This window comes from Tachysurus vachellii, chromosome 5 (genome assembly GCF_030014155.1).
Source record: "Tachysurus vachellii isolate PV-2020 chromosome 5, HZAU_Pvac_v1, whole genome shotgun sequence".
Taxonomy (NCBI): domain Eukaryota; kingdom Metazoa; phylum Chordata; class Actinopteri; order Siluriformes; family Bagridae; genus Tachysurus; species Tachysurus vachellii.
Window position 1 is genome coordinate 20,120,788 of NC_083464.1, and position 23,362 is coordinate 20,144,149.

General features: G+C 38.3%; 3 protein-coding genes across 5 annotated transcripts; 1 reads left to right on the forward strand and 2 right to left on the reverse strand.

Annotated features, from left to right (window-relative positions):
* The first annotated feature begins 1,766 nt into the window (after nucleotides 1-1,766).
* cct3 (chaperonin containing TCP1, subunit 3 (gamma)) lies at nucleotides 1,767-7,173 on the forward strand. Its single transcript, XM_060870298.1, has 14 exons — nucleotides 1,767-1,881; nucleotides 2,462-2,523; nucleotides 2,598-2,648; nucleotides 2,992-3,054; nucleotides 3,140-3,236; nucleotides 3,391-3,508; nucleotides 3,711-3,897; nucleotides 4,397-4,546; nucleotides 4,638-4,770; nucleotides 4,899-4,980; nucleotides 5,092-5,272; nucleotides 5,593-5,838; nucleotides 5,966-6,097; nucleotides 6,891-7,173. The coding sequence occupies exons 1-14, from the start codon at nucleotides 1,854-1,856 to the stop codon at nucleotides 6,981-6,983; spliced, it is 1,623 nt and encodes a 540-aa protein (XP_060726281.1). The 5' UTR covers nucleotides 1,767-1,853; the 3' UTR covers nucleotides 6,984-7,173.
* A 2,795-nt stretch (nucleotides 7,174-9,968) lies between these two features.
* tmem79b (transmembrane protein 79b) lies at nucleotides 9,969-15,827 on the reverse strand. 2 transcript variants are annotated; one of them, XM_060870299.1, is made up of 5 exons: nucleotides 15,674-15,827; nucleotides 13,702-14,381; nucleotides 13,112-13,306; nucleotides 12,736-12,952; nucleotides 9,969-12,093 (listed from the first exon to the last, which is right to left on the reverse strand). In XM_060870299.1, exons 2-5 carry the CDS (start codon nucleotides 14,270-14,272, stop codon nucleotides 11,892-11,894), a joined length of 1,185 nt encoding a protein of 394 aa, XP_060726282.1. In that variant the 5' UTR covers nucleotides 14,273-14,381; nucleotides 15,674-15,827; the 3' UTR covers nucleotides 9,969-11,891. The 2 variants fall into 2 exon arrangements, with proteins under 2 accessions (XP_060726282.1, XP_060726283.1); XM_060870300.1 differs by lacking the exon at nucleotides 15,674-15,827 and adding an exon at nucleotides 15,014-15,068.
* A 1,356-nt stretch (nucleotides 15,828-17,183) lies between these two features.
* LOC132845318 (cortexin-2) lies at nucleotides 17,184-19,928 on the reverse strand. 2 transcript variants are annotated; one of them, XM_060869267.1, is made up of 3 exons: nucleotides 19,249-19,277; nucleotides 18,850-18,893; nucleotides 17,184-18,719 (listed from the first exon to the last, which is right to left on the reverse strand). In XM_060869267.1, exon 3 carries the CDS (start codon nucleotides 18,618-18,620, stop codon nucleotides 18,387-18,389), a length of 234 nt encoding a protein of 77 aa, XP_060725250.1. In that variant the 5' UTR covers nucleotides 18,621-18,719; nucleotides 18,850-18,893; nucleotides 19,249-19,277; the 3' UTR covers nucleotides 17,184-18,386. The 2 variants fall into 2 exon arrangements, with proteins under 2 accessions (XP_060725250.1, XP_060725249.1); XM_060869266.1 differs by lacking the exons at nucleotides 18,850-18,893; nucleotides 19,249-19,277 and adding an exon at nucleotides 19,712-19,928.
* Between the last annotated feature and the right edge of the window lie 3,434 nt (nucleotides 19,929-23,362).

The window sequence follows — 23,362 nt, forward strand, 5'->3', positions numbered from 1 at the left end:
GCTTGGAGAGAATGTATGAGGACATTTGGACTACAACTGACTGTCATCTACTGTCTGATCAGTGTATAACATTCTTTAACATCTAATATTTTAGCTGTCTGGTGATTCCCACATTGTCAGTGCCAAGATGGATGCCACCGCCAATGATATTCCTCCAGTTTATGATGTACAAGGGTAAAGCTAAAATTTGTGCTTGGAATTTTAGAACAAATTCGGTTAGTTTGTTATTCAGTTGCATTGTACTGAACATAAATATATCACTTTTGTGCTTTAGATTCCCAACGATTTACTTTGCTCCTGCTGGACAAAAAGACCAACCAAGGCGTTATGAGGTACATGTGATTTTAAAGGAACGGACAACCCACAGTTAAAAATCCACAAAATTTGTTTCACTGTTTAGCTGGAGAAGGATTTTAGGAATATGTTTGGGAGTTCCTTTGTGCTGTTTTAAATATTAATTATTTATAGTACAGACATTTACACATTTTGCTTTATCAGTATCATTACTTAAGGTGCAATTCCTTGTATGATTTTCATACTGTACTAATTAAGGTCCTGTATAATGAACAGATTAAAAGGAACTGAATTTGTGTTTTATATGTCTATTTCTTCTCTTAGGGTGGACGTGAGGTCAGTGACTTCATCAGCTATCTAAAGAAAGAAGCTACAAATCCACTGGTCAATGCCAATCTAAGGTATGACCTGTGAATTTGACTTGACATTGAGAAAGGTCAAAATTCAGAATATCTGACATTCTGGACTCTGAGACAACATGATTATCATTTCATCCCCATATTAGCAGTTTTTTTTTCTTTTTTCATTTCTTTTTAATATCAATCTATAATCATGTCTGGGATACCTGGAGCTGCTCCACCATTGCATACATGAACTATAAAACATGTTGTAATGAACTGTAATTTCATCAATATAATTCAATTCAACATAAATTGAACCTGTATTTTTGCAGTTTTTCTAACAAAGCAGGAGGCTCCAATTTTTTTTTGCATTGTGAATGTTCATGAAAGAGATTAACACTATTTTACATGAGTGTAAAATAAAAGGTTTTATTATATTGAAATACAAAGAATATCTAATCACAGTTTTTTTTAGATATGTGTGTATTTATATATATACATATATATGTATGTATGTGTGTGTGTGTGTGTGTGTGTGTGTGTGTGTGTGTGTGTGTGTATATATATATATATATATATATTTAATTTGCGTATATATTTGTTTATGGAATACAGGAATTAGATTAAGGAATACGGATGCATAGGAAACCTGCATATTGAAGCTATTTTGTACACACTGTGATTGACATAAGCCTGTGATATTAAAGGAATTTGGTGAATATGTAATGTGTCACAGTCAAATACTTTTGCATTTATCAATATTTCAAAGTTTTTTTTTTTTGGACATTGTAAAAATTTGCCAAAAACAATGGTATGTAACATCGCACGGCCATGATTTTGCCAAGTCCTTGACTTTGTTCTCTTCTGCAGATGAAATTTTAAATACTTTTGTCCATACATCTTTAGACTATTGAACAAACTATTGTTCTAATACATTTCTTTATATGGACCGTTACACAGTCACAGCAAGTTCACCAGAAATTTCTGGCACGTTCACTAAAGCCCGCCCCAACACAAATCAACTTCATAGAGGATTTTCTCTGTCCCGCCTATAACGACTAACACGTCGCTGTGATTGGCTAAGCATACGGTCTATCAAACTTTCTTTGTCGTTCATTGGTGGACAGCTATAGTGAGTCTCCGACCACGCCTCAGTCTTCCTTTCTTCTCTACACTGCGTGCTGATCTCTGTGCCGGCTAACGAACCACGCCGCAAACATGATGGGGAGACCGGTTCTCGTGCTCAGTGAGGCTCTTTGCTTTCTATGTCCTTAAATACGAACTTGAATGCCGTTATGTTAACGGTACTACAGTTAACTCAATATGACCGTTTCTCATAGTGTCTGATGGGAGGCTAACATGCTAACTAGCACGGCATGGGCCTTGCTTGGTCATCGGTTAACTTGCTTATCCGGCGCTTAGCTTAGCTTAGCATAGATTAGCTTAGCATGGTTTAGCTTAGCATAGTTTAGCTTTCTTGTCAGTCTGTGGTTACTTATCTATGTTTTTACATGCTGTATTTAACGTCATGGTCTTGCTCTGCATACAGATCGATGGATGATGCTATATTTTGTATTTTACGGTTATAGTTACGGAATGCATGATAACATTGTATTATATTCTGTAATAAGGAACTATAGCTGGAGATGCTAACCGGGTTTTGGAATTGGAATGGAAGGTGGTGATGTTACTCAAGTCATAGTGCTAAAGCTAGTCAGTCAAAACTGGTTATGAATGCTGGTTTAGTATTTAGCAAGCTTTACAGTCCCGAAGGGCATGCAGTTGTTTCTGTGGTACACTTACATTTATTTATTTTATTATTTTAGGCCAGAATATGAAAAGAGAGTCTGGCAGGAAGGTCCAGATAGGAAATATTAATGCAGCTAAGGTAAGTTATTTATTTAATGAACAAATTCACATCTCATACACTCTTGAGTTACACTGATGTCTTTGGTTTTACAGGCTATAGCAGACGTAATCAGGACATGTCTGGGACCAAGAGCTATGATGAAGGTGTGTAATGATTTTTACTTGGTCTCAGCATCCGATCCATACTGACCAGTTATTGTGGATTTTGCTGTAGAATTGTAACCGGGTGCCATGATGCCATATGATATTTCCAGCTGAATAGAAATGACAATTTAGTTTAAAAAAAGGAGACACATCATTCTACTCACTAAGGCATTATCATCTATCTGTGGTGATTTGATCACAAATGGGTGGGTCTAAATAGTGTCCATTGCATTTTGTTGGACAGTACTGAAGCATCTTTTTTGTCCCGTTATGATTATATCACTATGAATGCTTGTAATAACAGGTGTGCCAAGGGTTTACAAAATATTTTTGTTTTGAGCAGATGCTGCTGGACCCTATGGGAGGAATTGTTATGACCAATGATGGCAATGCAATTCTGAGAGAGGTACTTAAACATTTCTAGCAGACTGACACGGTGATGTACCTGGTGTTCTTTGGTTGATTGCTTTATCACTAACTTTTTGCTGCAGATCCAAGTGCAGCACCCTGCTGCCAAGTCTATGATTGAGATCAGCCGCACTCAGGATGAGGAGGTGGGAGATGGCACGACTTCTGTCATTATCTTGGGTGAGTGGATTCTTCTTCCACTTGTAACACTATGGATTCTTTAAATACTTGTTTGTTGCCAGTTTGATAATTTGAAATCAGTTTTTGATATGAAATGTACTGTTTGGAATATCATAAGTGGTCACAGTATAATAAGAGACCGCATTTCATGTAGCTGGAGAGATGCTGTCAGTGGCTGAGCACTTTCTGGAGCAGCAGATGCATCCCACTGTGGTAATCAGTGCTTACAGGCAGGCTCTGGATGACATGCTCAACGTGCTCAAAGAGCTCAGGTAGTGTGTCTTTCCAAACATGCTGAGTTTCGCTCAGGCTGATGAAAGTGTTGGAGAGATTATTAATTTATCTCAGCAATGCTCAATGCATTTTGGAAGTTGGGCTGCATGTAAACACAAATAGTCAAGCAAAACAATTCACGTTCTCACACTGGCTTTGGATGGTGATGTGTTTAGTAAGCTGGTTCTTTTTGCCCCTCAGCACTCCAGTCGACACAAATGATCGGGAAATGATGCTGAAGATCATTAACTCAGCAATTAACACCAAGGCACTGAGCCGCTGGTCAAGCATGGCTTGTAATATTGCGCTGGATGCCGTGCGCACTGTGGAACTGGAGGAAAATGGCCGCAAGGAAATCGATATTAAAAATTATGCCAAGGTGGAAAAGGTAGGGGTCACATGGGATTTTGTTTTCATCAGCATAATGAGTAAGTCTGAGGGGGAAAAACAATGAATATGAATGATATAGTATGAATATTTAAACAAGAAATAGCTTGTATTTCATTTTGGCTGTAATTATGCTTTTGCTGCTGTTCAAGCTCAAGGGTTCTAAAGTCAGCTAGTTGTCTGTGCTGTCTTGTTATCATTTTTTTAGGAGGGCACACTGTTCTCTTTGCATTTTAATAGTTTTTACATGATTATAGTTTCATATTAAATAGGATTTATCTTTCTTTGCTTGGAGTTTAGGCTAAGATTTCTGTCTAGTCATTTTATGTTATGGTTAAATATTCTGAAAGGAGATGTGTGCCATACAATCATCGTCGCCTGCAAACCTATTTTTTAAACCAAGGTTACATTTGTTAAAAAAAAATATATAGTTCAGTGATTTTAGCATAAACTACTGGGAATATAATTTTTTTTCAAACAGCTTTTTTGGGTTTGTGTAGGTGCCTGGTGGGTTCATTGAAGACTCATATGTGCTGAAGGGGGTTATGGTAAATAAAGATGTAACACACCCCCGCATGCGCCGTCTCATCAAAAACCCTCGCATCGTGCTCCTTGACTGCTCCCTAGAGTACAAGAAGGGTGAGAGTCAGGTAAGGCAGAGTAGCAAAATAATATACGCTCTTCCATTTACTTCCACACACAGCTCCAGCAAACGTTATTGAACATTTTTACTTTCTCCAGACGGATATAGAAATCACTAAGGAGGAAGACTTTGCCAGAATCTTGCAGATAGAGGAAGAATACATCCAGCAGATCTGTGAAGATATTGTTCGCCTCAAACCTGACTTGGTCTTTACCGAGAAGGGAATCTCTGGTACACACACACAAGTGCACACACATTCTGCAGTTTAAATGCATAGAATGTTACATGCTGTGATCCACACCAATAACACTTTCAGGTGATTTGATTTGATTTTTCCCTAAATATCTTTCCCACCTTAGATCTTGCTCAGCACTATCTGATGAAAGCCAACATCACTGCAATCCGCCGTGTCCGTAAAACAGACAACAATCGCATTGCAAGGTAAGACTGGAATCAAAGAGTATTGCAATTTTCTTTCTTTCTTTATTTATTTATTTGCTGAGGAGTTATGAATTTAACTCATCCTTCAATGTTTTTTCCTTTGTTCCTCAGAGCCTGTGGAGCACGCATCGCCAGCAGGACCGATGAGTTACATGAGGAAGATGTGGGAACAGGTGCAGGCCTGTTTGAAGTGAAGAAAATTGGTGATGAGTATTTCACCTTTGTCACTGAGTGCAAAGACCCCAAAGCCTGCACTATCCTGCTGAGAGGAGCCAGCAAGGAGATCCTGGCGGTGAGACATTAAACAAGTTATAAGTATGCTTATCCATGCACACCGTCGATCTGTTGGTCAGAAATTCCCAATAAGAGCGACATAATATAGTATCAGAACAGAGCTGTTCATGTGTAGGTTTATCCAGAGGGTGAATGTTATTAGAGCTGTGCAGTTATGGGTATGGTTGCTTTCCATGTGTGATAAGGATATAGGTATGGCAGCATCACAAATTCTTTCCTCCAAAAATCAGGTTTATAGCTTAAAAACGGATTCATGAAATGGTGGTATGTCAAATTTTACTGGCTCCCCCTTATTTTCTGCAATACTGTGTGTCCTAGGAGGTTGAGCGTAATCTACAGGATGCAATGCAGGTGTGCCGTAATATCCTGCTGGAGCCGTGTCTGCTGCCAGGTGGGGGAGCTGTAGAGATGGCTGTGTCTCACAGGTTGTTGGAGCGTTCACGAGCCCTCACTGGTGTTGAACAATGGCCATACCGTGCCATGGCCCAGGCACTTGAGGTCATCCCTCGCACCCTCATCCAAAACTGTGGAGCCTCCACCATCCGTGTGCTCACATCCCTTAGGGTGAGTGTGATTGTGTCCAAGGTCCCGCCCCCTCCCCCTCCCCTTACACCTCACTGCATATTATGTGCTTATAGCGTGCAATTGTTTCCACATTGTGAGCGTTAAAATAAAACTCTTACTGCTCCAGGCAAAGCACACTCAGGAGGGCAGCGCCTCATGGGGCGTTAATGGAGAGACGGGCACTCTGGCAGACATGTCTGAGCTGGGAATCTGTGAGCCGCTGGCTGTCAAGGCCCAAACGTACAAGACGGCAGTAGAGGTATACACTATAAAAGCATTACTTATTTACCACTGATTGAGAAAATGCAATAATTATACTTCTATGGTTAGTTTTCTTTTATTTTTGAATAATATAAGCAGTGCTAAATATGAGTGATAAACTAAACATCTAGGGCAGCTATTATTTTACCCGACTGACATAAAGAACATTATCGGTAGCATCATACAGTGCTTGTCAAATGTCAGCAAAAAGTCACAAGGAGGCAGTATGCCTTTATCAAAAACTGTCTATAATAAATTATTAATAATGTGTTTACTGATATTTCTTAGTAGTAAAAACCTGGCCTTCACACAGGAATAATAAACTGAGGCCAAATCCCAAATAGGCTTGATAACGCATGCTCACTATATTAGGTATATATGCTTCAATCTAATGTCACATTAAGGGCAAATTGTTTATTTCTAGACCAAATAACACCACGGCCAAAAAGCTTTAGGAAAAATCTCATTTCATTAATAAATAAAAAAATTGCACAAATTAATGTGATCACATTTAATTACTAACAATTTATTTATTAATTAATTACATTTTATTTAAATTAAATTTAACATTCTGTAAATGTAATTGTTTTATTTTTACCTTATGTTTTAGTATTATATACTTTTCAACTTTATAATAATTTCATTTTTTTTATATAAAATTTGAATATACTTTCATCAGCTTACATTTTTACTTACTTTTATGTTGAATGCTTCTTTTTTTTTTTCCACGTTAATTCTTTGTGTTTATTTCCTATGATCTCCATTATTGAGCTGTACTCCTATCTTTTTAGACGGCAATTCTACTCCTGCGTATCGACGACATCGTGTCTGGCCACAAGAAGAAGGGAGAGAATCAAACAGGGGGAGGACAGGGAGCTGAGTAAAAGGAAATGAAGAAAGCAAGGCTGTGAAATCAACCACAAGATGGATGTCTAGAATAGCTAACTGATTTCTGATCGACTTGCCATCTACCTGCTTTTATTCTACCATTAGCCTTGTTTATGTAAAGATTTACTTTGCTGTTCGTTTTCAAGCCCTGTGTGAGGATTAATTAAACAGACGTTTAGATGTTTACGTTTGTTGATGTTTGTATGCACTCTGATTCTTCACTCCATAGTTACCTGATGAGGTTGTTACCTTTATTTTCTTCTAAATTTCATGCTCACTATTAGATTAGATTCATTAATTACATTACATTAATTGTCATTACACATGTGCAAGGCAACAAAATGCATCTAACCAGAAGTGCAATAAGCAGCAAGTGCAAGATGTAAAGTATTTACAGTATGAACAGGATAATATAAAGAGGAATATACTGTGGACATATCGGTATGTATGTACAAGATATACAGGTTCGGTGCTATAGACATGTAAACTACAAAGTGTTCTATATTATATCAACAAATATACAGGTGATATTGACATAATATACAGAGGTGGGTGGTCACTGGGAGACAGAGTTCAGTAAGGTGACAGCTCTAGAGAAATAGCTGTTCCTCAGTATACTGGTTTTTGTCCAGAGGCTCCTGAAGCGCTTACCAAAGAGAAGGGGGACAAACAATCTATGGGCAGGGTGGGAGGAGTCTTTAAGAATGCTGAGAGCTCGACGCAGACAGTGTTTCCTTTGGTTGTCCGCCATTTCTTCAAATAAAGGTCCAGTGATGTGCTTTTCACCACCCGTTTCAGAAATTCTCATACCAGACTGTGACACAGTTGGACAGGATGCTCTCAAACAGCGATAAATATCCAGGAAGGCTGAAGACAGGTTATGTCTCTTCAAAGTTCTCAGGAAGAACAGGCTGCTGGTGAGCTTTCTTGACCAGGCTGGAGGTGTTGGTGGTCCATGACAGGTCCTTAGAGATGTGGATCCACTTGAAGCTGGAGACACGTTCAACTGACAGCTCGTTGATGTGGATAGGGGCATGCGTGCCTCCTCTCTCCCTCCTGAAGTCCATAATGAGCTCCTTTGTTTTGCAGATGTTAAGGAGCAGTTTGCTGTCAGCTCACCATGTGGCCAGATGCTGTACCTCTTTCCTGTAGGCTGTCTCATCGTTGTTGGTGATGAGGCCAATCACTGTGATATCATCAGCAAACGTGATTATGGGATTAGATCCATGCACAAGCCTGCAGTCTTGAGTGAAGAGGGAATAGAGGAATGGGCTCAGCACACAACGCTGTGGTACACCTGCGTTAAGGGTGATGGTGGCGAGCGGATGTGGCCTGACCTGACATGATGGGGTCTGTTTGTCAGAAAGTCCGTAATCCAAGTTTGGTGATTAACTTGTTAAAGATAACTATAATAAATGCTGAGCTAATGACTGCATCCTCTGTGCTCCTATTGCTCTGGTAGAACTGATGTGAGTCCAATGTGGATGGAAGGCAGTCCTTTCGGTTGTCCAGGACCAGTTGCTTAATTCCCTTCATGTTAATGGGTGTGAGTGCTACTGGGCGAATGTCCAGAATGGTACAGTTCAAATCATTTATCTAACTATACAGGAACCATGATTTTACAGTTTAAATCTTAAAGAGGATTGTGTTTATACTATAGTATATTATACTATGTTACAAAATGTAGTGGCTCTGACAGCTTCATCTTAAGGTCCCATTACCCAACTCTCCTCCTATAATTAATTGACATCTACTTTTTGGTGCCTTATTTGTCCAGGATGTACACAACTGACCAGCAGCTGAATATTCTTCTTTTAGACGTTTGTGTTTTGTTCTATTTTGCTTTAGGTAATATATAGAAGAATAGAATAGAAGCCTTTATTATCACCACATATACATTACAGCACAGTGGAATTCTGTTCTTCATATCTCCCACCTGAGGAGTTTGGGGACAGAGTGCAGTGGCAGCTATGATACAGCACCCCTGGAGCAGGGAGGGTTGAGGGCCTTGCTCAAGGGCCAAACAGTGGCAGCTTGGTAGTGCTGGGGCTTGAACCCTGATCCTCCAATCGACAACCCAGAACCTTAACCACTTGAACCACCACTGCCCACATATACACTCATCAAACACTTTATTCTGACCAATAATGGTGGTTAAGTCCTCTGTTTTCTCTCAAAACAGTCTTTTGATTACACAAGATGTCTGAAACATTCCTTTGAGATTCTGGTCCATATTGACATGATTGTCAGCTGCGCTTTCATGGTACAAATCTCACATACTTCTCTATCCCAAAGGATTTTGTACTGTTTCTAGAGCTGGTTACTGAGAAGGTCACTGAAGAACACTAAACTCATTGTCATGTTTATAAATCCAGGTCCACCAAGTTGCCACTGCAGGAGCACTGCAGTTGCCACTGCCCTTAACCCTCAATTGCTCAGGTGTATAAACTGAAATGAAAAAATGTAAGTCACTCTGGGTAAGGGTGTGTGCTAAATGCCTCTGCAGGGGCACTGCAGTTGCCACTGCCCTTAACCCTCAATTGCTCAGGTGTATAAACTGAAATAAAAAATGTAAGTCACTCTGGGTGTGTGCTAAATAATGTAAAATCAGAAGGCTGGAGCCAGTCAAGTGATTATTGATAATAATGGGTCTATAGTGTGCCATTAAAACATTCTCCACACCATTAAACCACCTCCACCAATCTGGACTGTTGAGACAAGGAAAGTGGTGCCATAGATTCATGTTGTCGGTTGTTTGTATGTTTATCTAATTTGTATAATTTTAGTACAAAAGTCAATCGTTAAGAAAGTGTAACTTTTGCTTTCTGACAACTTCAACTCATTTTACAGGACCAAGGCAGTGCTGATATCAGTGTAATACTTGCAATATTAGTTGCAGAATCTGTAATGTATTGGAAACAGCGACAGTAGCCTCAAGAAAACAGGAGAAATTTGCAAAAATGTAAAGAAACATGCCAAGGTTAAAATATTTCTAGTTTATTTTGTTCAGTGTACAGTATATAAATGCAAAAAGTAAATACACAATATTTAAACTTTATAGATTGATATATATATTTACATATACACATGCAATCATATGTTCTCTGTCTTTTAAAATAAATAGAGAATTATACTGGGAACAAATAATCATGATGACATCTAATTATTCAATAGTAGTTTTTCTAGAAAGTGGTATTTGTATTCATTTTAGTTCTGGACTGCCAGAAAAATTAGTGAAGTTTCCACTTGCTTGTTGTCATTCCAGATTGTAATAGGCAAACATAGACCACATGTGCAGATTATAGAAAGCCTTGACCTGAAGCAAAAAAAAAACAAGAATAGTTTCAGGCCAGCACAAGGCATGATCAAGCATCTAATGCATGATTACCCAGAATCCCATCTGCACACACAATCGGATGGCCAAAATACAGACACATCTCCTCTCACTCTAGTCTAGGGAACTCTAGGACTGAGAGCCAAGTACAAGAAAAGCCATGATACGTGCAGAATGTGCAGTTCATAAGAATGACTCTTTTGGGATAGATGGAAGAGCTTTCGCGATCACAAAAGGAGTCCAGAAATGACCAGTTATCACAATTTTACCACACTGCTAAAATTTCTACATCTGACAATAGTAGCCATATTTATAAAACTCCAAATGCTATCTGAGTGATTCCCAGTCTGGCATTTCAACAATGTATTAGTTCTGAAAATTATCATTGTGCATTATTTGACTGTATTATAAACCCTGTGATGACTGTGATACTTTAACTACATTAAAGGAACCCCCCTGGTAGTTAGAAAGGAAAGTAAATAGAACTGTGGTTCTACAAGCGGAGCACATTGCCAGAGAACAGTAGCTAGGGATAGTTTATAGGTTATATTATATTATATACAGCTTTTAGAAGACAGAAAAAAAACAAGCAAATGGGAAAAATTCATTAGAAACTGCCATGGCAGTCCTCAACTAACATTGCATACATAGTCTTTTATCACTGTTTAAGGGATACAATGACATGTTTTCAGAGGAAATAAAAAATAAATTTGTTGCATCTTATTTACAAGAGTTAATACAAAAGCATGCAAAAATACCATTTATGCTTCTTAAGAAATTTAACACATTTGTTGTCTTTTTATACCAGCTTGAAATTTCCTCTTCACACATACTTAGATAATCCATACCCAGCATCCCAAATTCATGAAAAAACCTGTATTGAAATAAGTACTAAGTAATGTAAAGTAAAGGTTTTACACATTCTCCTTTTTTGTACTACCATTTTTAAAGAAATAACCCACTTCATGTATATTGCACACACAATTTCAACAAAGCTATGCGGCTATTTTTAAACTCGACATGGCAAGAAAAGAAAAAAAAAATATCACTATGTTCTTTTGGCATTAGAAAGAAACTAGAAGTCTATGAAAAAAAATCTTTCCACATCTGCTTGTGTTGCATTCATAAACAAATTATTTTAAGCAACCTGCTATGACTAAAGCATTTAAATCTTGCTTGATAATGCTCTGGAATTATAGTCATTAGCAGTATTGTTCACATGACTGTAGCATCATAGAACAATAACTTACTTTAGGGAATCTTCTTACTAAATGTCTTACATGTCTGCAACCATATACAGTTTAACCCCACATAATCTGTCAAGACAGATGTGGAATGTCATAACAATCATTCACAAGCAAAATGACAATCACAGCATGAGGTCCATTATAGCCCGAAGTTGTTTATTGGCTTCTAAGACTAATAAAACTTTTTTTTTTCTTTTTTTTCAAAACTGGAATACTACCTTTGATATGTACATAGGTGTTTGATACATGTCCTATGAAGCTAAGAAAAATAAGACATAACTAACAAAGAAATAGATGAAAAAAATGGGGCATCAGATCTCGTTCTATCCCCAGAATCTCTGCCTGTACTCCTGAGGAGGGTTGAGTGGTTCAATCTCATCCTGGGCAAAGATTGAGCCAGCAGATTCAGCCATGAAGATGAAGTACAGGTTGGCCACCAACATGGTCAGCATAGGCAGGAAGGAAAACCCGAAGCCAAAACCCCTCAGACTGCTGCCCCATGCTGCGGCAATCCAGTACACCAGCCTGTGGATTAAACAAACACTGTTGAAGGCCACTACTGTTTATGTGCTCCTGCAAAGTGAATGAGTTACACACAGACACACACTACAGTGTGATGTATTAAAGACAAACAGCTGGAGGTGAGCATGCTACACACATTCTTCGGTGTCTACACAGAAATCTAGTTTCAAATATCTAGTGCCTCAAAAATCCCTGATTTGCAAGATTTGACATTCTGCCACAACCCTGTGAATTGTTACTGAATGAACAGGGAACAGCAAGGTGTTTATCAATGGATGTGCAGGGATTTTAAAAAGAACACGTGTGGCATGAGCTTGGATGTCACAAATCATTTTTCTTTTAACAAACACACAATCGTTTGTTTACAATGATTTATTCTGCAGATGTAGATGATTCTCAAAATCAGAAGGTGTTGATTCGGTTTGCTAACAAAGCATGTCTCTTGTTATGACCAACATACATGATGATGATAATGATGATGATGATTATTTTTATTATTATTATTATTATTATTATTATTAATATAGCAGGTGCAACTACAGTCAAAAAGATATGGAAAATCATAAGCATTGCACCAACATCAGCACCTACATTTACTGACCCTGGGCAATGTATACATTAACCTGAAAAAAGAGATTATGTTACCTGCCAATGGCAAAGACTATGGTGAGGAGAGGCACCAATTTGAGAAGGTGCTGGTTCAGATAAGCAGCCATGACACTCAGCTGAAGGAAATACAGGAGGAAAAGTGAGACGGAGTCGTCAACGTAGCGGCGGTGGATGTTCACCTCTTCAATTTCTCCATCACAATGAGGATTCAGAGAACGGTAGCGCACACGGGAGACACCCAGCACCAACACACCTGAGAGAGTGAAGATCAGAATGAACTAAAATATCTGCATTGAGTCTTATTGTATACAGTTTCTCTTTATCAACAGGAAAGAACTGTTAGCAGCAATAATCCACATCAATCAAGTCAGTGTCTTGTAAGGAACAAAGTTTTCCTTTACAGACTCCTTACCCAGGACAATCGGTATGACTGCAAAAACCGAACAGCGCAGTGTGTAGACCAGTCTTAGAGGGGCGCTATCCAGCAGAGGAGCATCAAAGGGCAAGAAAGTGTGACCACCCCACACCAGGACAGGGAAGATCAGAGCTGACATCATTAAAGATACTCCCATTTTCAGCACATCACGGTATTTCCCACCACATGAACCTCGAAAAAAAATAAAGCCATGCAACATTGGATTACTTCAAAATCACTTTTTCTTTCAATCAGAAAAGTAAAACACCATGGGGAGAGAATTACGATTATGATTTAATTTTTAAGTTTGAATATTCTCATAGATCATAAGGATAAATATGGAAATATGATAATTTTCCTATGAAAAACATTTTTTAGCATCTCTTAATCTTCTTTAAATCAAGAATGCAAAGAATTATGTGTAATATTTATTTTACATCAGTTTTCCAGTTCTGTTTAAGGCTATCAATACTTGGAGAATTGAAAAGATCCTTATGTGTCTGCCTAACACATTTATAGTAAAAATTAAAATATAAATAAATAAATAAATAAATAAATAAATAAATAAATAAATGTGTTTCCCTCACAGTTCTGTTTGGGATAGTCATGGTTGTATCCATGTGGAAGTGTATCTGGATGTCCAAGTAAGACATGATTCTCCTCCTCCCACATTTCTGACCTGCGCCTGGGTGGCTCCGGCATGCTGGTGGAGCGCAGGACGCTAAAACTTGGACTGAAGACCCCAGCTGCTTTCTCTGGCATACTGTTCAACTCCTCCAGCTCAATCTCCAAATGTGGAACCTTCTCTTTTTGCTCAGGCTGCGTTTCCTCCCTGCAGTCTTCACATGCTGCACTCTTTTCTTGCCCACCAATCTCTCGCTCACTCTCAGTCCTGCTTACTTCTCCACCGCTATCTGATCTCTCGCTCTCCTTGCCTTGTACAAGATCCATTTCACTCTGCTCTGGATTGAGAACAGATACTGCTTCTTCTATCTCACCAAGCTGATCAGCCTTGTCTCCCGGCCAGGGCAGCGTGCTTGGCTCCGTTTCAGCACTGGTGAGATTTTCTTCTGTTCTTTCCATGTCTGCATTTATCATCTTTTCAGTTTTCCAGTCAGTGTGATCTGGCACAGAGTCTGAAGAAAGGTCCTCAGACATCTTGAATTACAATATTATAGACTTATTTTATAGCGGTGCATTAAATACCATCCAAAAGTTCATCAAAGGCCATCACTCAGAACATGGATCACATTTTAGTTTCTCCTTTCTGGAAAAAAATGCAGTAGGTCAGCAGGATATATTTTAAACAACATACCACAATAAATGTTTGTTATTGGTGTTTTTCTTCTTTTTTCTCCCTTAAAAATCAAGCTATTCAGGAAATCATATTGAAACAAATTCAAAGAAAAGTGCGGTTTCCCTTTAGTGTCTCAAGGCCTCCATATTTTGAACACATTTTTGCAAACAACATTAATGCTGATTTTGCCTTCATACAATTTTACTAACAATGAAAAATGGATTAATTATAAATGTATTTCTCTGTTTATTATATTAACATTCAAGTTTAGTGTGTATTATTATTATTATTGTTTATTTCTCTATGTTTTATAACATTAATATAATAACATAAATGTTATAACTTATGTTTAGTGTGTATTATTATTATTATGTATTTCTCTATGTTTATTATATTAACATTTATGTTTAGTATGTATTATTATTATTATGTATCTCTATGTTTATTATACTAACATTTAATGTTTAGTGTGTATTATTATTATTATTATTATTATTATTATTATTATTATTATTATTGTTACAGAAAGTAAACATCAGGAAATACAGATATACAAATAAGTACACAATGTGCAGTATATTGTAATATATTTAACATGATACCTGTTTAACTGGTATGATAACATGATTGTCAGTCAAAGTTTGTTTGATACTGAAAAAAGGAAATGAAAATCCAATTATCTACAAACAAAACTAAGAAGAAATGGTGCATTTTAATGGCTCTGTAAGGAACTTGGCATTAGATGAATATTTAAAAGGAGATTTTAGGAAACAAGAGAGACATTTTTACCCAAAGCCATTAACCAAATGTTTTTTATTTTATTATAAAGAACCAAAAATAGAAAAAGAAAAAAGGAACTAAAACGCAAGCTACGTGCAAAACATGTTATCATAATGATCTCAGAGTAATTGAACTGAAATGGTCTGAAGTTTGCCATCTTGATTTAGACGACATTAATGTGCACTTTGGCGTCGCGACACTGAGAAACTTTGCGTGTGCGATTGCGACACTGCAGCTCGACACAAAACAAACACAAACAGTCTGTATAAACCAAATTACGACATTAACAACAACCATTATAAAGGATTATATAAAGATTATATACATTATATTAGTCTATCAACACGGACATACATGTAGATAAGAGAGAGAACAGGCCCAGGTACAGGGTTTCAGACAGGGTTTAAATCCGGAAGTCACCAAAACAGAAACTCTGTATTCAGACACCAACAAACAGTCAGGAACAAATCCAGTATACTTACCCAAAACTCAGTGTCATAGATAGCCTGAAGGTTTGGTCAGGTCAGTTTTCCCAATGAAACATGCTCTGTGTCTTGTTTAGAAATGTTCCGGAAGTTCAGGTGTGTACAGGTGTGTTGCGTCGTGTAAGTGTGTGTGTTTTAACACATTTCTCTCGACTCCATGCGCCTTCTACTGGCTGGGTTTCGCTTGTCGTGGTGTGGGAACGATGACAGACCACAGTTAAGAACATTAACGGCGTAAACGCACATGTTGGATATAGTCCTCTCATCTGAAGCTGGACATTTTCTCCAATGTCACCCATAATCTGCTCTAATGTGTGTGTGTGTGTGTGTGTGTGTGTGTGTCTTCTTTTTCTCTTGAAGCTTATGAAGTTTAAATTTCATTTATTATTTTTCCATTATTTGATCACTATGATAATGATAATGATGATAATAATTTTTAATTTTTTTTAATTTTATGATGCTATATTGTAAACAACGCAAGAGAATTCACCAGATGGGGTTCTAGTCCATGGCAGGTATTATTATTATTATTATTATTATTATTATTATTATATTTTTAATACATTCATTTCCATTCATTTATCAGGAAACAACCTATTACCTATTGTAATTGTCATCTCTACTTTCTTTTGGCTTCAGAAAATATGGGCATGTAGTTATATATATTACAACGGTTGCTACTATTTTAACCTATTCATCATCATCATCATAACCATCATCATCATTATTTTAAATAAAATATTAAAATTCTGGATGATTTTTCATTTTTATTAAGTCAATTGGTTAATGTCAATGTAAGAATACAAAATGAAATAGTGAACGGACTTCTGTGTCCTAATGTGTACTCCGTCCTAATATGGCTAAATAGACTGCTCCACAGGTTACTAAATGACATACTGGACTGTTGACATTGCTCTCTCATCTAGCTTAAGCTCAAATGAAGCCACATCTGTACATAATGGTATAATAAGGAAATAAAGATGGACTTCTGGATTTGAATTTCTTGCTATGTTTTTACATTAGTAATCTTATATTTGTATTAATGAAATCATAGAGTTTTAATCCATATGACAGTAATTAGTGATTTATAAATATGACTTAGCATTTCAGTTTCTAGCACATGTGCACTGCTGTCCCATAGACAAGGATTCAGTGAAACTAGTCAGTGGTAAATTATAGAAATACTCTTTACTAAAAGTAATGTGAGAGTAAATTAATTATCACTTATTCAACGTCTATAATAAAAAATGAAATTGATTGATTAATATCTGTTTTCATGTCTGTAAAATTGATGATTAGGTCATTGTGACATTTCCTATTCAAGGACTAATTGCACATAATACACATATTCCATAAAAATTCATAGATATGTGTAATAAAAAAGACTAAACTTTCTGTAAGCATCTGAAAATATTATGGTTTTAAAAATCTCTAGAATGTAGAAGAGTTTCTGCCCATATTACATGTAGGATAGCAAATAATTTGACTTCTCAATCTTTCATTCGGTAACTAGGGAGAAATACATTTATCTTTATTTGGAAACAATTATAAAAAGCACATCAAATGCAAGACCTATTTGTGAACCACATGGCACATGGTCTTACTGGAGAGTGTCTCAGTATTAAGTACCTAATATATCAAACACCCCCACACACACACACACATTCACAATGTGCATTGTAATGACTGACTACAGTAACTCCTGATGCTAAAGCTTAATGTGCTGTGACAATAACTGCCTCCAATGACAGTTTCAAACAGAGCAATCTCAACTATACAGACTATAAATCAATAGCAGGTAGTAGAGTTAAATAAAAACAGGCACTGAAATGGCAATTGATATCTTTTGCACATCATAGACACATTTCTTGTTTAAGTGAGCTGGATCTCTTTTAAAAACATGTACTTAAGCTAATCACAGCTTTGCAACCAGAGCATTTGCAAAATCAATAATGCACTGATAACTAGTGCACAACAGGAAATTCACACCATTTGAATGAGCAGTTCATTTCTGTAATTAGAAAATACTGTTGAACATTATGCACCACATCAGACACACCCTATTAAAGCACACTGCAGAGAAAAAAGACAGAAAGAGAGTGAGAGAGAGGAGGAACTTGTCAAAGCTCTCATCCAGATGCCTAAGAAGGCTGCTTGGTCATTACATTGATTGACATTTAGCTTAATAACAATGAGGCCAGTTTTTCTGGCAACTCTGTAAACACACTGAATCATAAGGCCAAAAGCTCAGAACTTTCTCAACAATGAGATTTTACGATTCCTAATCCAAAGCACTTTAAGATTTATAAAGGTAGTGGAGTAGTAAATTAAGTAAAGGATTTACCCTCATTGTGAGAATTAACAATTTACACTGCATCAACATGAGCTAAATAGCTCACCCAAACTGTTAATGACAGGTAATTGGCTAGTTTTAGCTTCGGGTGTGTCATCGCTAATACTTGTCAGGAACCCTGGATGTGACATCACTTATCAACTGTGGTGAAATATGTGAGGTATTGCGCTGGCAGTAAATTATCCCATAAGAATAAATGGAAGAAATGTATCATAGAACATGTTTTTTTTTTTTTCTTTCAGAGACTTCATGCCACCATATGTACACCACTGGCATGGGAATGTTATTCGAATCTGTGTTGGAGACTGTGAGGTAGCCATCATGTGGCATCGGTCCACATGAATCCCAGGCAGTCCCTCAGGCGATGCGGTAGTCAAATGTGTCTTTCTCCATATAGTCTGTCCATGTGGAAGAAGGCATGCTGCTGTAGGGATCCAGCAGAATACGGAAACATCGCACAATAAGCAGGCCCAGGAAAATGAAGAGGAGCAACACAAAGACGAAAGCTGCCTTTTGCTCAAGGGTCAGGAAAGGGATGGGCTGAGTGGCCCCAGACGCAGACAGCGTGCTGCTGTGGAGGTGCTCCGCCATCCTTAGGTTCTAAATGCTCTCGGTAACCCACGAACCTCCCTCACCACGGCCTCAGTGGCATGTAGCCAATCACGTTGAGCCTCAGATTCAACAAGTTTCCTGTCAGAAGCATTTTAATATCATTAACGTAGGTCCTTTTTTATGACAAATTGCGAAGCACACAGTTCAATTATGTAGAACATTCTAGAAATAAATAACAAAAGCAAAAAACGAACATGTCATGTCATACCCCATCCTTCATATTGGGTATAATCAGTGCTCTTTTCAGCAATACTGCAAGTTTAAAAATAACAAATACACATATTTTTACATAAATATTTGTTTTGAGTGTAAACGCAACGCTTTATGCCAATGTTCAGCAACTGCCAATGTTCAGCTTGTTGAGCATGCACTACCAGCAATTTAGATGGTTTGTACTGTGAAACCTATTAATCATTAGTATATATTAAATATATATATATTTCTATAATCATGTTCTTAAGTCCTGGAGAAATTCCATTCTGTCCACAAATATCCACATTGCAACTAGCCCTTTACATCTGTGTATCTGGAAACACATTTGACATGTATGGCTTTAAATATAGAAGAATCAAGCTGGTATTTTTATAATCAAAGATGTTAAAATTACCGGCTACACTGGAGGGTGGTGACCTTACAATGGTACACTTCTTTGATGTCAGTACCCAATAATAGACCTGGCACTCCCTGCGAAATTTCACGATTTCATAATGTAGGACCATGCATGTGCTGAACCTGTAACTCTTTAACCACTCGTATTTAACTCATTTCATATTTGTACGAGGAATATTATGATGCATAATAACATGTCTACAAATGTTTACCCAGTAAAAAAGAAAAAAATCCAGTAAACTCACATGCATGTCTTCATTGCTCTGTTAAAAGAATTATAATGTATGTGTAGCAGTACTGGCAATGCCTTACCTTGTTTAGTTTCATATTGATTGCAGTTTCCTATTTTTTATATAAGCCAATATTCTGACTCTGGCTCATATATCTATGGAGTTGTGTATATGGGAGCTTCGTGTTCCATGTCACTAGCAGTTTGGAATGCAATGCAATCACTCACTTACCTGTTGTGGAGGAGCAGCTAAAAGAGATCCGTCAGAGGTAAGCAGATGGACGACAAAAATAAACTGTGAAAGTCTCAGCCCATTATGTGAAAGTCCATTATGACTCCCTGCATGAAGCCATACGTTTTGCCAACTTTTTAACGTAGTCCCTCAGTTCATTCAGAAATCAAAATAATAGCTTCGTTTCCTTGCTTGCATTCCTGGCTTTTGTTGTGCAACTCCCTCTCCTCCCTACCAGATTGAGTGTGTGGTGGTGTCATATCACCCATAGCAACCAGTTGCCATAGCAATTCCTCAAAGTGTGTTCACTGAATGCTGGGCGAGTGAGAGAGATGTGTGATCCAACCAAGGCTCTCTGCAAATCACTGTTTCAGTGAAGCATGAAGATTCAATAAGGGCTTAGAAACGTGCCATATCAACACATCATAGTCATCATCTCTGACTTAAGTCATGGCCAGAATAATAATACATTTTCATTTGGCATTTCTTAGATATTAGTGGTATTAGTCTGAGAATTCTTTATTAACCAAATAAAAGAAAAATAAAGCTTCACAGAATTACACGCATAACTAAAAGTGAGCTTTTATTATAGCACAATATTCTATATTTGTATTCTATTAATATACTATTAAAACTTTTCCATTAAATGAATTAAGTGTGAACAGAAATGCTTAATTCTTATTAAATATATTTGGAGGTCTGAAGAATGCCCAGACTTGGAAGGTGTAGAATCAGTTGAAATTACCAGGCAAAGTCATCCAAAATTACCAGAAAGACTGTCAGTTGATCAAAGGTACAAAAACACAAACCCAAAGAACAGAATCGTGAATAAACACAGCAAGGGTCATACATTCATTCATTATCTACCACTTATCCAAACTATTCTCGGGTCACGGGGAGCCTGTGCCTATCTCAGGCGTCATTGGGCATCAAGGAAGGATACACCCTGGACGGAGTGCCAACCCATCGCAGGGCACACACAGTGGTGCGTGCCAATCAACCTACCATGCATGTCTTTGGACCGGGAGAGGAAACCGGAGTACTCGGAGGAAACTCCCGAGGCACGGGGAGAACATGTAAACTCCACACACACAAGGCGGAGGTGGGAATCGAATCCCCAACCCTGGAGGTGTGAGGCAAACGTGCTAACCACTAAGCTACTGTGCCCCCCAGGGTCATCCATGTGGAACAAAAGTAATAACACAAAGAAAGACACGGAACGTCACGGCAGCAAACAATACTTTGCAATATTTGCAATATAATAATTTGTCTCTGAAAACACCAGCTTATTAAGCGCTAAAGGCATGAGCTAACCTGGAAGTAGTCAGTACTCTGGCGGGGTTAAAGCTGGTGGTCGGGAGGAGGGGCGGATGACGATGATGTTACAGGACCCTCCCTCTAATGAAGACCTCCAGGTGTTCTTTTGGGAGGCCGTCCCTGGGGTATAGGTGCAGGGCGGTCTGTGGAAGTCTGTGATAAAGGATGGATCTAAGATAACATGGGCATCCACCCCTTTCTTCAGGGCCATAACCCTAGTTGACCAGGTATTGGAGTCTGCTACCCCTGCAGAGGGAGTCCATGGACTTATTAGAATGCTGACTCTTCAGTTTCTAATGGCGGTGTTGGAGTGGGGTTTGAACTTTCTGTAGTGGATTGGAGATACTGTAACTGGGGGGGTAGCTGAAGAAGCTATGAATTTGGGGCTGAGTTTGTGACTTGGCAGCATGTACTTGAAATTTCTCATTGAGTGCCATACTAGGTGGCCCAGTTTGTAGGGTGTATGGGGTCATCTCCAGAGTTTGCCTGCAGGCACTGATGCCAAATAGCCCTCTGGACATGAACATGGGCACTCACCCACATTGTTTGGCTCTGACAAATCCAAATGTCTGAAGGGTCTCCAGACCATGGGAACAAAGGGAGTTGATAGCCCATAAAAACAGTGAAAAGGGGTCAAACCTGTGAAGGACTGGAGCAGGGAGTTTTGGGGATATTAAGTCACTACAGGAGTATTGTTCTTGGCTGCAGTATAATCTGAGATAATGGCCAAGCTCCTGGTTCAGACTTTCAGCTTGACCATTAGACTGAGGATGGTATCTGGACGTGAGGCTTCTGTTGACTCCTAACTGCTCACAGAAACCAGGAAGTGAACTGAGTCCCCCGGTCGAGGCTATGAAAAAACCCCAAAGCTCCAGGGAGTTGAAAACCACTGAATGGTTTTCTGTCTGGTTGGCAGGCACGGTTTGGTGAGAGAGGGCATTAGCTTTGCTGTTTTTGGAACATGGTCAATATATAACAGTGAAATTGAATCAGGTATAAAAGAGAGCCTAGTGGCTTGGTGTGGGTCGAGTTGTTTAGCGTTCTTGAGATGAACTATGATCACTTGAAAAGAAAATGTAAACCTCTTCAGCGAATGTTTCCATTCTTCTAAAGCTTCCTTGATCAAAAAATGTTCTCTGTTTCCGATTAACTTTCGCAGGGGTCAGTTTGCAAGAGCAAAATGTGCAGGGAAAGAGCTTGCTAGGGCTGCCGTGACATGACAATACTACCCCATCCCGCAGTTGGATTCCTCTACTTATGCCACAAAAGGGATACTGGGATTAGGACAGTGTAGAATGTGTGCTGTGGTAAACCTGTGCTTAAGACGCTTGAAGGCCACCTGCAGAGTCTGTCCAAAGGATACCCCGAAGAAGCTATGCAAGGGGTGAAGCCACAACAGTGTAGTTTGTTGAAATGTCAATAAAGGGTAGTGAACTCCAAGAACCTTTGTAACTCCTTTATGCTAGTTGAGCTCATCCATTCTGTTACCACCTGTAATTAGTTTTGGAAAATTTTACTCTTCTTCTGCTTATTATGTGGCCCAGAAAATTAATTGTGCCCTGGTGAAATTTGCCTGGATGTATGGTTGGAGTTAGAGGACATGGGACTCTAGGCACACGCATAAATAATGCTCCTGAGGTTGAAACCTACCTTGTAATGCGCATTGTCATGGTAGAGGATTGTGTCAACCCTCCGTGGTAAATGATTAGAGATGAATCAGTTAGTTGAAAAAAGTATGTGATGTGACATGCTGAACCACATGTCCAGTCTGCAGTTGTTTTACCAGCAAAACTTGCAAGATGAGCTTGTTGCCAAAGCATGTAAGTTCTCCATTTTCATCACTCTTTCAGGGGATGAATTTCAGTTTGTTATCCTAAATGGTCACATATGGGTAGAGTTGACAAAACCTGAAATACAATCCTGAACTACTGAACCTTTAAATTTGGATTCATCTTTATAATTACAGGCTTCTGCTGTGCTAGTCTACTATAATTTCCCACTTGCTGACAGTATGCACTAACATTCACAGTTACCTTAAATACAGTATATGGCATACAATAACTTTGCAAAGGTTTGGAAAGTGGGTTTAGCCCATTTGCTTAATGATTATTTTCTATATTACCTGCAATGCTGTTTTACTACAATCGGATGGTTATGCCAATAGAGGTCTCAGAATAGAGACAGATGCAGCTGGAGTTTAATTCTCTAGTCTGCCCAACTCGATCATCACCTCTGGGCACTCTGCTGGATAATCCCTTGTACTGATAACTAGTGATCTGCCATAACTAAACACAACAATGCTGCGTAGCATTATGAACTTTGAGTCTGGTGCAT

Excerpts from the sequence above, each read along its gene's own strand:
- cct3 (XM_060870298.1), top strand. The coding sequence starts at position 1,854 with ATGATGGGGAGACCGGTTCTCGTGCTCA. Across the intron at positions 3,898-4,396 it reads ATTATGCCAAGGTGGAAAAG|GTGCCTGGTGGGTTCATTGA; the intron begins GTAGGGGTCACA and ends GGGTTTGTGTAG. Across the intron at positions 4,771-4,898 it reads TACCGAGAAGGGAATCTCTG|ATCTTGCTCAGCACTATCTG; the intron begins GTACACACACAC and ends TTCCCACCTTAG.
- tmem79b (XM_060870299.1), bottom strand. The coding sequence starts at position 14,272 with ATGTCTGAGGACCTTTCTTCAGACTCTGTGCCAGATCACACTGACTGG. Across the intron at positions 12,953-13,111 it reads AGTCATACCGATTGTCCTGG|GTGTGTTGGTGCTGGGTGTC; the intron begins GTAAGGAGTCTG and ends TCACTCTCTCAG. Across the intron at positions 12,094-12,735 it reads ATAGTCTTTGCCATTGGCAG|GCTGGTGTACTGGATTGCCG; the intron begins GTAACATAATCT and ends TTTAATCCACAG.
- LOC132845318 (XM_060869266.1), bottom strand. The coding sequence starts at position 18,620 with ATGGCGGAGCACCTCCACAGCAGCACGCTGTCTGCGTCTGGGGCCACT.